This window comes from Temnothorax nylanderi, unplaced genomic scaffold (genome assembly GCF_030848795.1).
Source record: "Temnothorax nylanderi isolate EJ_2023f unplaced genomic scaffold, tnyl_v1.0 TNYL_tig0405_pilon, whole genome shotgun sequence".
NCBI classification, from domain to species: domain Eukaryota; kingdom Metazoa; phylum Arthropoda; class Insecta; order Hymenoptera; family Formicidae; genus Temnothorax; species Temnothorax nylanderi.
In genome coordinates, this window is record NW_027249467.1 from 33,512 (window position 1) to 49,255 (window position 15,744).

General features: G+C 37.0%; 1 protein-coding gene and 1 long non-coding RNA gene across 2 annotated transcripts in view; both read right to left on the reverse strand.

Annotated features, from left to right (window-relative positions):
- Positions 1 to 15,744, reverse strand: part of LOC139782335 (uncharacterized) — a 97,442-nt gene that overhangs the window by 22,379 nt on the left and 59,319 nt on the right. The window contains exon 2 of the long non-coding RNA XR_011720855.1: positions 811 to 916. This is a non-coding gene — a long non-coding RNA (uncharacterized lncRNA). The remainder of the gene's footprint in view (positions 1 to 810; positions 917 to 15,744) is intronic.
- Positions 12,887 to 15,183, reverse strand: LOC139782343 (uncharacterized). The gene is made up of 3 exons (XM_071721340.1): positions 14,036 to 15,183; positions 13,726 to 13,929; positions 12,887 to 13,516 (listed from the first exon to the last, which is right to left on the reverse strand). Exons 1-3 carry the CDS (start codon positions 14,224 to 14,226, stop codon positions 13,000 to 13,002), a joined length of 912 nt encoding a protein of 303 aa, XP_071577441.1. The 5' UTR covers positions 14,227 to 15,183; the 3' UTR covers positions 12,887 to 12,999.

Here is a 15,744-nt window from a genome sequence, read left to right on the forward strand (position 1 = left end):
CACCAAGGTAAGTGTGTTTTTCAAATACGAGAAAATATTTATAATCATAGACTGCATCTTAAGAAACAAATTTAGTTATAAAATAGTAATAAAATTTCGAAATAAATAATTTTTTTTTTATTCCGGGTGAATATCGGAAATCAGTGTCCTCTAGTATTAAGAGGACTGCAATCTTAAGTCTAGTGTCTCATGGTTAGAGGATATTCCTCTAGATTTTAAAATATCTTTTTGAGACCGTATTTCAGAGGAAAATCCTCTAAAATCAAGCGGGAGCCACTAAATGACAGCATATTTTTTTTGGGGTGATTAATAGTAATTGCATGAGTTAACTTAAAGTAACCTTTAAAGTATATTATAGAAATACTTAAAGTTTGGTTCGAAATCACTTCTAGTTTATCAATAGTTTATCAATAGTAATTTCTTTGGTAAACTTTCTAGTTTATTTTAAGTTTTTTTAAGTAAATTTTCCTAAGGGATGCACACTTAAAAACTATGAAAAAGCAATGTACAAGTTTCCACTTGCACACTAAAAACTATGAGGAAGCAATATACAAGTTTCTACTTGCACATTTAAAAACTATGAGGAAGCAATGTGCAAGTTTCTACTTGCACACTTAAAAACTATGAGGAAGCAATGTGCAAGTTTTTTATTTATATTTCTATTTAATAAAGTGGAATTTGTGCAAAGAGTAAGTTTCATTTGCTCCTTCTTCCATAACAGGTTTTCCTTAAGATTATCATTTGCCATTGCATTATTTGCATTTGCACTTAGCACGTAATAAAGATAACGCAGTAGCAAATTATACTTACTGGTAAACGCGATACTCTTTTCGCTCGCTGGAACACCGTGAAAAAGCTGCATAAATTCTTCTAACGTGTCTATCGAATTTCATCTAGTCGCTAAATCGAGCGATATCTAAAAAATAAATTATAATATATATAATAGTATATAAAATAAAGAGACACAGTAGTGTGAAAATATAAAGCACATGCATACTTCACTACCCATCAGATGGCAGTAAATTATGTGTCATATATATCACAAGAATTCGAAATTGTACTAATAGTTGGAATTATTAATACAAACGAAATGTTACAAAAATATTTAGAAATAACATAAAAAATTGAAAATTGTTCAAAGACTTTTAGAAATAATAATACGTAAAAATAATATAAAATCTTATTTAAAAGTAAACATATTTCTTGCGCTTGATTTGAAACAGATTATTTCGATATTTCAACGTTAACAGAATATGTATTAATTTATACTCACAATATAAAAATAGTTTCAGCTAACTATAATAAATAAATGTAAAGCATACACAGTGAAAAATAATAAGAATCCGATACGTATATGGAATCTGTGTTCATAATATATTATACCTCGTCAAGTTCTTTAACAACGATAGAAATACATAATATCTTTCAATATTGCGATTGAAATAAGTGATCTACAAAAGTAATACAAAATATTCATACATCATACATCATATTCCGAAAAATTAATTTATTTAAAATAGACGAAAATATATGCAATGTATAAGATAATAAAAAAAAGTTATGAACAATATTAAATTTTGAAGATTCAACAGAAATACAATTTTTATTCTATAGATAGTAATAACTACTGTTTAGAGATAAAGCTTTTTATTACAAAGCGACGCCATTATTTCATGTCTTTTCTTCAAAGTCTATCAACGATTATAATAAAAATTTATATTGAAATTTAAGTATTCTATTAGCAAATAATACTATTACATAATGTCTACAAAGTATTATATATTCAATTAAAAAAATTTATTCGCTCTATATCAAATATAATAAACCAAAGTACGTTTAGTGCGTTTATAAAAGATATTTTACGAAGGATATTAAACAACATCAAATCTATAATACTTGTTCGATACAGCGGAGTCGCAATAGGATCGGGCAGGTATGTTCAAGTCATTGAGACAGGTTTAAGTAACAATTAACAATATATTCTGTGACTTCTATATGTACATGTTGTGTTTGCGTTCTCTCAGGCGGCGCCTTGAAGGCGCCTGATCAAAAAATATAAGTGCTTAGTGCACTATTCGAATTTCAGTTTAAGGCCGGCTTTATTCACACGGGAGGGCTTGGATGGCTCTTCGTTGTTGTTGAGGTCCAGCTTCGACCCCGGTGTGACGGGCGGCTTGTCGGTTGGCTGCTCCGGAGGCTCCACTGGCGACCAAGGCGCCAATAAAGCCCGCTTGCACACAGTCTGACAGGCCGTAGTCCGAGTTTCCCTTACTCGAATCAAATGGAGGGCCGGCGGTCGCGAGATGCGGCAATCTCGCTTGGCGAGTGTGAATCCGGCAGGCCTGGTACGGCGCACCTCCGGGAGCTCGATTGGAATTAGCTTCCACGGAAGTAGCGTCTGGCCCGTGGAGGGCTCTGGCCTTTTCTTGTGCCGCTCCTGCGTCACTGGCTGGCCTATTTCTGGTTTCTCTAGGGGCCCGGGCCTCTTCTCACGCCGCTCCTGCGGCGCTGGTTGGCTGAGGAGGGGCTTCCTCCGTCTTTGGCTACGCGTCCTCGTCCTGCACCGTCTCTTCTCGGTGGTGGCGGGGGTGGAGCCGCTCGGCGCCACCACTTCTGTAGCACCGGGCCCTGAAGGGGCGTCCGGTCTGGAAGGAGCAGCGGTCTCCACCGTGATCGCGATGGGTTGCAATAAAGCGGAGGAGAAGTCGCTCGACGCTTGATTGCGGTTAAGCGGAGGAGAGGATATCTCACTCGACGCGTATTGATTTGACTCGATCCACTCAACGCTTCCTCGACACCAAAACTCGTGGAGTATAGCGAAAGGATTCGAATGATGGTCCTTGCGCGGCCCGCCTTATGAAGCCGCATGACCGTACTTTAAGTACCAGTAAATGCGGGTGAGCCGGCGACGCGCCGCGGCAGGTCGCGGCAGCTGATAAGCGCGGGGTGGCCGGGCGCGCATTCGTCAGGCGCGCGAGACGAAGGTTCGGCGTCCCGAACAATACTATATAAATTATTTGTTAATTACACAACAGTAATATGTCATAGATAATTTTATCGATAGCTTCCAGACTATTAATAAAATACTAATTATTATAAAAATATTAAAAAGTATTAGAAATAATTAAAAATGAATAAAATATTATTTACAAAACGGTAATAATAAATAAAAATAATATTATTTGAAAAATTATGCAGATAACTATATGTCTTGCGTCACATTTGATATTTTTGATTGATCAGATCAATTGGTCACTTAAATTTCATTTCTCCTAAATCGGTTTGTAAAAATAAGTACGGCCTCTTTAAGATTATTTTTACGCTTTTCTATCAGCTTTATAATGCTTGACAAAGTGTTTGGATCTTGATTGAAATAAGTTTCTGTGAATCTGTTCACCTTGGACAATTGTTCGTTAGAAAAAACATTCTGAATGATATTATTTATCGTTCAACCTACAGGTGGTCGTGGGACTTTCCTTGGAAATGGTTCACGGAAGCCATGAATAGATGTATCCACTCATTGAACACTCAGTGAACACGCAGAAGAGTGTGCCATATACGTTTGCGCAAGCAACGCGAAGGAGACAGTTTCTCGTTTCTTTATATTATCTGCAAGAATATATATGATGGTTACTACAGTCTGCATCTTTGTAAAGCAAATCATATCTGAGTTATAATTATAAATATAGAATATTTTTTGCAAAATAAAATTTTCTTTTTTTTATATATATCCATCATTTTTATTCAAACAGCACTGTTCGCTTCTATCAAACCTTTACAGAATGTCCAGTCCTTTGGCAAAATTCTACAACGTAAAGGAATAGATAACAAATCGTTTAGCTCATATTATATCTTAAGGGGATGCTGGAGCATCGAAAATAAAACTGTAATTTTCTAATTTTTTTTCGTTTTTCATACGCAAATGGTGTCTGCGGTATTCGTTATCGTCCATACTTTAATTCTGGACAAAAAATTTTTAATTCGGTGAAATCAATCAAAAGATTAGTGTGTCTGAAAATTTCGCGGTAAAACAGATCTGTCTCCAGCATCCCCTTAACTAGATAGACTTACCAAACGTCGCGAAATATGTAAGAGAAATAATTTAAGACTTGAAAGTTATTGGAATTACTCTATATATATTTTTTTTTTAATTTAAATATTTTAATTTAAATAAATATATATATATATTTATTTAATTATTTATTTATTTATTTATTTATTTAAATTAAAATATTGTAAAAAGTATACGTTATATAAGATGTCTTGTTCCTACTTGTTATCAGATGTTACGTTGTAAGATGTCTTTTACTATGTATACACCCTGTATATGTTCTTTTGACAGCTGTCAACCTCTCACTGCAGCTCCCTAGACGCAGTGGCTCGCAATCTCTAAATATTCGTGCGTTCCAAAACCCATCCAAAAAAAGTGTTGCAACCTTTCCGTGAACGCGTAACTTACGACAAACCACGTCAGCCAATCAAATCATCTCAACTACCATACGCAATCTGTTTGACGCGTTTTACGCTGATACGCCAAATCTAATTTTTCATGTAATCGATGATGCACGTGTATTAGTGACGTGTGTGTATTTGCAGACGATCGCAAAAGTAATTTAAAAAAATAAAAAAAGTGTGCAAATTAGGAATTTGCACATTGCTTCATCAATATTTTATTTCGCTCATAAAGCTCCTCTTATGAGGAAGCTTGTATTTTATTTGTTGTATAATTATTATAGTATTTATTAGTTTCCTTTATAGAGGTTTCCTCATAGAGAAAGCTTTATGAGTGAAATAAAATGTTGATGAAGCAATGTACAAATTCCTAATTTGATCACTTTTTTTACTTTTATACAACTTTCTTATTCTTCAGTCTTTTCTATCCCTGTTTCATATATAATTCTTTAAGATTTAGTTGATCAGTTCTTGAGTCACAAACATTTGAAATTTCGAGAAATCCGCGGCATACATAGAAGCCTTATAAAACTGAGTCTGATCAACCAAATCTTAAAGAGTTATATATGAAATAGGGGTAGAAAAGACCGAAGAAGATTATAAAATTAGAAATAGCCCGATATCTCAAAATTTGCGGAAGATAGAATTACCACAGACATTTCTCAAAAAATTCAAAATTTCATAAAAAATTTTATAAAACCCCTTTAGTCAGATTACATGTATGAAACTATCAAAGGATAATGTTATTTCCGGGGCCCCTCAATTTGATAGGTGTATTTGATAGATCTTTCGCTGAGAAAAAGAATGCCGCAAACCACAATATGCGCTACGATGCATAGTTTTTGAGATATCAATTTATATAATCTATCACATAGTATAATAATATACACAGAATTAGCAGTGATTCCTACGCAACGTAGAATAATAAAAGAAAGCGAATAATAATATTAATTATTATATTTGCAATTTTGCAAAATTGAATGCGTCTATAAAATGCAATTAAATTTTTTTAAATATATTTTTCTGTTTTTTTTTACAGCAATCGATTTCTTTCATTATTCTACGTATAAAAGTATGAAGGTAAAGTCATCGAAAAGTGAATACTTTACGAAATATTTTATTATATTCATATTTTATATATTAAAAATATTATGACAAAATTTTAAATATCTCAGGAAATTCTTAACGAGAAGAAAGAGAATTTTATTATAGTGTTTTTGTTCGGGAGTCGCAAGGAGTGGGGAGAGGGAGCGCAAATCAAGTAGAGTGATGTATGGCAATACACAAAACAATATATTCTTTCAAACTTTGGTACAATTGACTTTTGGTTTTATCAGCGGCGCCGACTGGCGCCTGAGGCGGGGAGCCTCTCTCAAAATATATCACAGGGAGGAGGGACTTTTAGAAGGTGAGGCGAAGGCGTGCTGCCTGTTTCGTTGGCCGTCGTCCCGGCGGATTCTCGTCTGCGCGATTGTTGTTTAAATCGAGCTTAAGGGAAGCTCCCGGAGTGGGAGGAGGCCGATCCAGGGCAGGCTCTCGAGGCTCGGGAGACGCTTCTTGTTGGAAGGTCTGCGTGCCCAGTGTCCGACGCGATCGGGGCGGCCACGACGTCTGAGTGGCCACCGATTTCCGTCGCGCCTCTCTCGAGGGCGAGATGGGCCTGTTGCGGCGCGGGTCTCCTGGCGCGAGCCCTGTTTCTGGGCGAGTCAGGCGTAGGCGATGTTCCGGGATCGAAATCCTTTCGAGCCTCCACCTTGGTCCTCGCGCTGCCGCGGGAGCGGCTGGTTGCGCCCTGGCGAGTGGCGCTTTTCCACGGCGGCCTCTTCTCCGGCTCCGGCCGTGGCGGCTGTTGGGGGTGGGCGCCTTGTTTGCCTTCCCTGTGGAGGGGACGCAGTGCACCTCGGATCGGAGGCGACTGGCGCCGCGCGCCTCCACCGTTAAAATTCTCGACGTCGGGCGAGCCGACGGAGAAGGAGAGTGAGAGTTAGTTCTGCGGAACTGATTCATGCGTCTCGACACCGGGAGGGTGGAGCCACGGAATAGTGCGAACAAATTCTGCTTCTTCTGGACGGGCCAGGCTTCTTATTGCGTTGAAGGAGATTTCTTCTCACGCGAAAAGCGGCCCTCCGGCGGCGGCAGGTGCTATTGTTGCCGTCAACACACTCGCGTTTGTTGTGCTCCGCGGGCGCTCGCGAGAAGCGCGGTGTGGCGGGTGGCAGCCATATCAGGCGCGTTCTCATACAGTTTTAAAAACGTCTCAACGAGATCTACAACTGTAATTTTAAGGAAAAAATCAAGTTCGATTTAAGAAATTAGTCGCCTTTAAAATTCCTTGAAAACGACGACATCTACGACATGACTCATATCAAAATCATATGTCCCCCTTTAGACCATACAACTTTTGTCCAAAACATTTTTCCATATCTTTCATATTTTTCGAGAGTAGTTAGTATAAGGGCGTACGGACCCAGGGGCAATGAGGGGGGGGGGTGAGGGAGGGGGTATCGGATTTTGCGGGGGGGGGGTGAGGGGGAGGGAAGAGGGGCGGGGTATCGGGTTACACAAGGGTATCGGGTTTCGCGGGGGGGTGAGGGGGAGGGGGAGGGGGCGGGGTATCGGGTTACACAAGGGTATCGGATTTCGCGGGGGTGAGGGGGAGGGGGGATAACGGGGTTTCGGATTTCAAGGATATCGGATTTCAAGGATATCGGATTTCAAGGATATCGGATTTCGCGGGGGGTGAGGGGGAGGGGGGGGTGACCTTGGCATACCACGTGTATGACTCACCGGTATGACTCATATCCGGTATGACTCACCGGGGGATGACTCACCGGGATGACTCACCCGCGCCGCGTGGGGGGTCCGCGTTCGCGTTCGCGTTCGCCGCGCGCCGCGGGGGGGGGGGTCCGCGTCGCGCCGCGGGGGTACGTTCGCAACGACGCCGCTAGGCGGCGCACAATGGGTAAGACTAACTCGATAGCGCACTGCGTAGGAGCGTGTCTCGTCGATGACGCGTCGAACCTGTCGGAACATGTTCGTCGTAAACAACATTTTTCTGGGAAAAGGGGGTGTTATCGCGTAGACTAAACAATCTATCTACGCAGTACGTAAAACAATCTACGCAGTACGTAAAAGACAAAGGAAGAAATGACGTCATCGGGACGATGATCGACCCGATAACGCGTCGAACCTGTCGGAACATGTTCGTCGTAAACAACATTTTTCTGGGAAAAGGGGGTGGTTATCGCGTAGACTAAACAATTTTCGCGCTATTTTTTACGACGCAGTACGCGAGACAAAGGAAAAAATGACGTCATCGGGACGATGATCGACCCGATGACGCAACGAAGCGATGATAAAAATTAAGGTAGGGATGGACATGCACGCAAAGAAATTACATCGTTTATTTAGTTGTAAAAAAGCCTGTTTATTGAACTCTTCTTTTTTACACAATATATCTTACGTACTAAAAAACTAAAGCTGCGAGCTCACAATCGATGAGCTGATTCGTATTGAACGCATCGCTAGCGTATATTACATTCGACGCGTCCTTGGGATCCGTCACAGTGGACGCGATATCGGAGAACTGCGCAAACTTTGCATCGACTGCCGCAAGTATTCTGACCAATCGATCGAATCTTGCATCGATGCACCGATCGAGATCGAACATACGACGCAACGTCGATTCGGTCATCATCAAGCATACGTTTGCAGATTCAAGACGTATGAGTTTGACGTTATTAACCGACGTACTAACTCTCACCGTTAGCGGTCCAACGTTTACAAAACTATGTAGTCATTGCGAAAGAAATTTTGAATGGTTCGTCGTTGCTCGTAGAGTGCCTTCCACGTTTCGAGAGATAACAGCAGTTCCTTTCCTCGATGATCTCCCACGGCGATCTCCACGTAACTCGCTGGGCCCACGTTGATGCCAATTTCGAGAAATTTGTATCCCGTAGCTGTCAACGCGTATCGTCTGCCGAGTATACGTACCGCGCGACGGTCCCCCGAAATGCTGTATAAAAGAAATGAAAATAGTTTTTTTCTTATTCGTAAGTATTACAATTTGCAAAGATATAAAAACTGGGGGAGGCTCTATTTTTTGCTTAAACGAAACTTACCTATTACATCTGTTCTCACACGACTGAGTTTCAACGTCGTGAATCGGTACGTAATAATTAACGGCGTTCGCGCGTTTTCCACCGTTGTTGCTGTTGCTGCTGCTGCTGCTGCATCCTTCAAAGGAGAACATTTTTCCTCTCGGCTCTCTGAGAAGTTGTGACCGTCAGTACAAGCGATCGCGACAAGACTGATCATGTAAAATTAATCGAGTATACGCGGCAACACCGACATTCCAAAGTAATGATGTGGTGGTGGGGGCAAGAGGGGGGAGGGGGAATTAATGTTTATAATCGAACCTGTCGGGACATGTTTCGTAAACAAATTTTTTCCATGAAAAGGGGGGTGGTTATCGCGTAGACTAAACAATCTATCTACGCAGTACGTAAAAAAAACAAAGGAAGAAATGACGTCATCGGGACGATGATCGACCCGATAACGCGTCGAACCTGTTGGAACATGTTCGTCGTAAACAAATTTTTTCTACTCTAAAGATGATGATGGGGGAGGGGAGGGGGAGTAAGAAATAAAACATTATAAAAAGATATATATAATTTATTTTTTAATTCTGGCGATCATCGTTATACTTTAACGATGTATTTCATTTGGAAATGGACGTTGGCGTCGCGCGCGACCACCAGTTAAATAGTTTTATTACATTTTGTAACGCGCAATTCTTGACATGTTTTCCGCATCGCATGGTATTGGTGTCATCTAGTTTATTCAAAGATTCGATATCTTCGTAATGCGCATCCAGAGTCTCGACGATTAGGTTTTTTCTCGCATAATTCTCCAGCAGATCCACCAGCCATTCTCGTTTCTGACATCCCTTGACGTACACGAGAGTCGGCCTTTGACTATATAACATGGACTGCTAGCAGCAACTTCAGACTGGTAGTTAACCCATGCAACAGACAGAGAGGGACGCGTACCCAACATCTGCGATACTAAGCCCCGCCCCATCGACCAAAGACCGGCAAATTTAAATATACTTTAAGTTGTATCTATTACAAAAAACTTATATTTTTGTAGGTTTAAAGCGTAGTATGAGTACTTTAATTTTTACTAAGTTTGTAATGTATATTGTATATTTTGTTTATAAACATTTACATAAATATTAAAATATAATATGTTAAATATTGGAATATTTCAAAAGACAAAAATAGAAGCAAAGAATATAAAAACAAGATTACTTATTCTTATTTTAAATATAAGTAATAAATTATGATGTGCATAAAAAGATTAATAATACAATAATAATCTAAATTTTAAAAAATGTGTAAATAAAATAAATTAACACAAGAAAACGGTGTATAAGAAAAACTTATTACACATGCCATTTATTTCAATATCTGATACAATAAACAAAATATATTTGACATAAAATTAATATAATATAAACTATAATATAACTTTATGTAATATTCTTATATTTTTAATATTGTTACTGGCCCTGAAAAATAATAGTTTTTGTAAAATGTCTAATAAATGTATTATGTTCTTTTAAAGTAACTTGTTTTCCGTAGTAGTAAAATTTTATTTTAAAAAATAATGTAATAATTGATTTAATTATCATAAATTTGTGATCTTCCATTACGCCAAATGTTTGTGAAACTTCACGACTATGCAAATCAAAATTATTAAATAATGCAGTCACGTGTATATTTCTTAATGTTTTCGAAACCATTATATTAAATGCGTTTGAACTACTTAATTTATTGTTTATTCTAAAAAAATTAAAAATTTTTTCTGCAGCACTTACAATAGTAAACGTATCTATTCGAGGATATCTTAACAATCCACAATTTTTTCTATCAATAAACTTAGATGTTACTCCCTCACATTCATTGAACAATTGATAACACGTCTGACATTTTATAGACTTTAAAATCTTTTTTTCAACGTATCCTGCTATGTATGTAATTGCGTGATTATTAGTAAGATTTATATGTAGCAGTGGTATATCGTCAATTAACATATCATTATTATTTTCATCTTCATTATTTTCATTTTCCCTTTCTGTATTCGAACTAGTTGATGTTTTGTGCGATGAAACATTTAGGATAGGAATATTATCCAACGGAACACAATTTCCTTGTGTAGAGGGTTTAATTTCATTGTGATGCAGAAGGCGTTTATATGAAGCTATAAATTGCTTAATAGTGGGATTATTATTATATCCTCCCATTGCTCGAATACATGAAAAGAACATTTCCAAGTGATCTTGTGATAACTTATAAGACAATAGATATTGCAAATATCCCTTCTCTACGTATTCATAAAATAAAAACTGTACATTTTTCATATTAATAATTAACCCAAGAAAACCGGTTTTTGATGTTGTTTCTATCACTGGAACACGTTTCCCTTTGACTTCTAATGTAATAGATGACAAATACTTAATAGCTGTATCAAAAAAAGAAAAAATTTCTTTCATGTTATTCTTAGATAATGGCTTCTTATATTTACTGCAATAAAAATTTCTTGAATTAAGACAATCAAAAATATTGTTCATTATTCTACAAAATTGGGCTGTGGCAATACAATCTGTAAAATCTGGATGACCATCTTCATGAAACTGCTCTAAGGCTGCGGCACTACTCTCGCTTAAAATTTGTACAGCTAGTTTTACGTTCATTTTATTTTTGTACCACTGTATATGTTTAGAAGTCAATTTGTTAGCCAAATGAAAGCAACCATTGTTTTGAAGATGAACAAGTTTTACCATAAATTCCCATCTGATTGCATTACCATCACCATCATACAGTATTTCTTTAGAAGCAAAAGTATTTCTGACTAACTTAATCATATGACAAGCGTCCAAAATAATTGGAATCTTATAACCATGAGTTGGGTGCAAAATGCTATCAAAATTATTATTAGCATTTAAATATTTACACATGCTAATATTTGATATGAGTCCGTCAAAAGTTAAAGCAATGACCTGAATTCCACAACTATCTATGGAAGTAAGAACTGTCTTTGTAATTTCACCTCGTTCTTCTGCAGTAAGTCCGTTGACAAAGAAGTATGCAATTGGTAGTTTCCATCTTTCATTTACACCGTTTAATAAATATACTAATGCTTGCTTAGCTACAGGTAAACGTTTATTATCATGGGTAGGCAATTCATTTTCCACATATCCTGTTAATGTTTTTTTTGTATGATCCCACTCTATTTGTCTTCTAATGGCCATTTCATCCGTCATGAGGCATGCATATAATTTCTTATCGCCTGCATTATTACTTTTTCTTTTCAATATCTGCACTGCTTCTTGAGTTAAACCTGGCGATTCATTTATATTGCTGTACCAAGCACGAATAGTGGATGACGCTGGTAATTTATTATGAAAAATATTTCTGATATAATCATATGCCTTTGGACTATAAAAGTTTAAAGTTAATGCAAAAGCACGTAATTCCGCAGAATATTTGCCTTTTCTTCCATCCTTAATTTGTCGAATAATATCGATATCTTCAGAAATACTCTAAACATTAGAAAAGAAATTTACAATCAATATTGTTTTTTTTTTTAAGATATGTTAACAAAATATTGAATATTGTGATTTCCCAAAAATTTTTTTGATAAAATATTACGTCAACAAAATAATATGAATTCGATTTAAATTATTTGATATGTAGTTCTTTTTATATTTTATGTTACATTGTGATAATTTTTAATTATTATTCAAATGTAAAGATAAGGATAAAGATAATTTTTTAAATAGAATTTTTTATAACTAGTTAAAATAAAACGATTTAATAAAGTTACATTTGAAAAATATATAAAGCATTACGTTAATGATATTATATAAATGTCATAAATATAAAATATTCAAGAAATATAATATGGAAGTTTTACAACTCTATCTGTCTGAGTAGGATAAGGAATAATAATTTTAAAAACATAAATTAATGGAAGATAATAAAATTTAAAGATATTTTTAACTAGTTAAAAAAATTTATTTTTTATATATGTAGCGCAGATTGTTTAAAAATACATACAAAGATTATTTTTTCAACATGATTGTGTTATACATATCTCTACAAAGGTATGAACAGTAATATATATCATTAATTAATGTTATTGCAGACTCGATTGCAGATTAAATGTCTCGATGTTATATTATATGTATATAATGCGATAATTACTACGTTTACGCGAGCGTTACTTCTTTAGGAACTTACGATAATTCCTTCGCGTAAACGGGATTTTGTAGTAACTTACGATAATTTACTCCGCGTAAACGAGTAAATGTTAATGTAAATTAACTTTAATATAATCTAGTAATCTAGTATAATCTAGTATATATAAGTCTAGTAATAATTTTTGATCATTGAGTACAATTAAAACTTAGTACAACATATAAAAATATAAATACAATACACAATATATATACATTATATATACAAAAAAATAAGTATAAATTTAATTTTTATTTACCTGTAATGTCCCACAACAATCAGAAGAAAGACTATATTTTTGCTTTAAATCTTCTAATAATGTGCTTAAGCTGTTTGTTTTCTTTTCTTTACGTGAAAGTTGAGTTCGCAAACGTTTTATAGTGATATTTTTCTTTCTTGTCGTTTCTCTTAACATTTTAATGACATTTATCATTTCATCTCGAGACATATTTTCTATTAGGGCATCCGTTATCTCTCCAGGATATCTAATCTTCTTGGTAAACGTTGCAACACTTTTATCCTCAATGCATTCCTCAACTTGCATATTGGAAGAGAATACATCAGTTTCTTCGCTACAATGATGACTACTTATGGGTGTTTCTTTTTCAATATTTTCTTGTAGCTCATTTAAATTAATTTCACTAGCTTCATTATATTTAACTGAATTTTTATCTTGAATAATTAGCTGGTTTATTTGAAATTGATCAATTTCTTCGATTTCGTTAGGATTTAAATTATCTTCATTTTCAGATATTGTCTTACTGTAAAAATATTCAATTAATAAACAATTTGATTAATTAAAGAAAAAAGAGAGAATAATATATATTTAATACATATTTTATTTATATATTCAAATTATAAAAAGTATCTTAAAGCATATTGCGTTAAAATTAAAACATTTTTTTATTAATAAGCAGAAAGGAATAAAAAACTGAATGTTTTATTATAAATAGTTTTTATTATATTTTACCTTTGTTCTGCATTGGGAAATACACTTGGGACAGCATTCTTTTTCAAACGAACACTTTGCAATCCAAATTGTTCAATTTGCTCTTCCGAAAAGTGTTTGATGCAGATTCTACTGTATTTTAAGGGATTACAAGCATTACTTTGTTTGTTTAAAACAAGTAATGCATTTATCCATTTTTCTTTCAGTTTCTTATCAGTGGGGAATCTGAAAATATAATAGAATTATATTCTTAAAATATGAAAGATTATTTGCTATAACCATATATATATATATATACATACATATTTATTTAAGATTAACTTTGACTTACCCATACATAGGCACGATAGACTTATGTCTTTCAGTCCTCCTTTTGTATTTACTTGATGTGCATCCTTCAACAAAACAATAAGCGACCATATTGTTGTATATTATACTGATTTTTTTATTTAATTTATTTCTGATAGCAAAACACTCGCAGAAACACGTGCACATGTAGTACATGATTGATATGACCGACATGACCGACGTGACCAATACGTTATCGACATGACGTCGGTTTTAGTTCACGCATTTCTCAACTAGTCGATGTCGGCGCGATACATCTTGACATCCAGTCTGAAGTTGCTGCTAGCAGTCCATGTTATATAGTCAAAAGAGTCGGCATCTCGTCATCATCTTCGTCTTCGTTTTCTTCTTCTTCTACACCAAGCACGGCCGTGGTAATCAGGCGTTTCACCGTGCTGTACGGCACGTTTCCGTCTTCCCATCGTAATCCATGGTGATTCGCAATCAACCAAGTAGCGCACGATTTGTCGGATTTTGTGAGGAGATTCCACGGCATGGGGTACTCAAAAATGTGATGCGACAGAACGCAGCCTTTTCTCAGCACCGCCACCTCCTTCACGACAAATTTCATCCCGACGAGAAATCCTTGCAGGTCCACGAACGTTGGTACGGACATGACGAGATTTCTTTATCTCTCTCTCGTCGATGCGTCAATCGAGAGGAATGACGCGACACTCTGATTTATACTTCCCCCTCTCACCCTTGCCCCTCTCTAAATAATTGTATCGGAGAGTGATGGAAAGAGAGAGAAAGAGAGTAGATATTCACGTCGACGTTGCCGCGAAAACTCAGACTATTCTGCGCACCACGTTCGTCAACGGGTTGTACTCAATCACGCGGTCGTGTATGATGAGACAGTACGCGGAGGTATTCGGCGGTACGTTCTCCATGCAATCGAATTCTAGTCTGACATCCACGGTGGCGTTTTTGACGGATTCGTTTTGGCGAGAGCAATCGATGATCACAAACGGGCCGTTACGTAGAAAAGTCGAAACGGTGAGACTCGGCTCGAGATATTCGTATCCGTAGTACCCCTTGCAGAAACGCGCGTACATATCGTACAGAATCGCCCATCTGTGTTTACCAAAATCCAAATTCAAGTCGTCGTACGGATAAACTTCAGAGTTTAGATAGAGTTTTACGTTGGTCAAGTTGCAATCGTCGAATCGACTTGTGTCGGCGGACATGACGTTCTTCCGACCCGTCTGCAGAGCGAAGACGACGTATCGCGGTTTCTCGAGCTGAGTCGCGGTCTTAATGGCCTACGAGTGCTTGGTCGTGTTCTGCAACAGGGGATACTCGTACAGATCCCACGAACGGAAACCCATACTTAGATATCGTCCGTTTTCCAAGGCGCGCAACATCGACAGCTTGTTGATATCTCGTTCAATACCACGTGAGGCATTCGCCATTGTATCTTGAGTATTTTGATGGTGGGCTCCAACGCGAGACTTCCCACCAGGGAATTGTTGTCGTTGCGCGACCGTATCATGACCAATTCGTGACGAGCGTTGACCACCACGCGTCTGTAATCCTCGCAAAATCCCAGTAACGTGTTGAGCGGTACGCAGAAATTGAAATATCCGTTCGGGTTATTCTGTGGCTCCCAGCCAGCGTTTCTCAGGATCACGCTTCTGTCGGACGATACCGTAACGTAGTTCTTGAGCGTGCTGGTTATTCCTACGTTTCTGC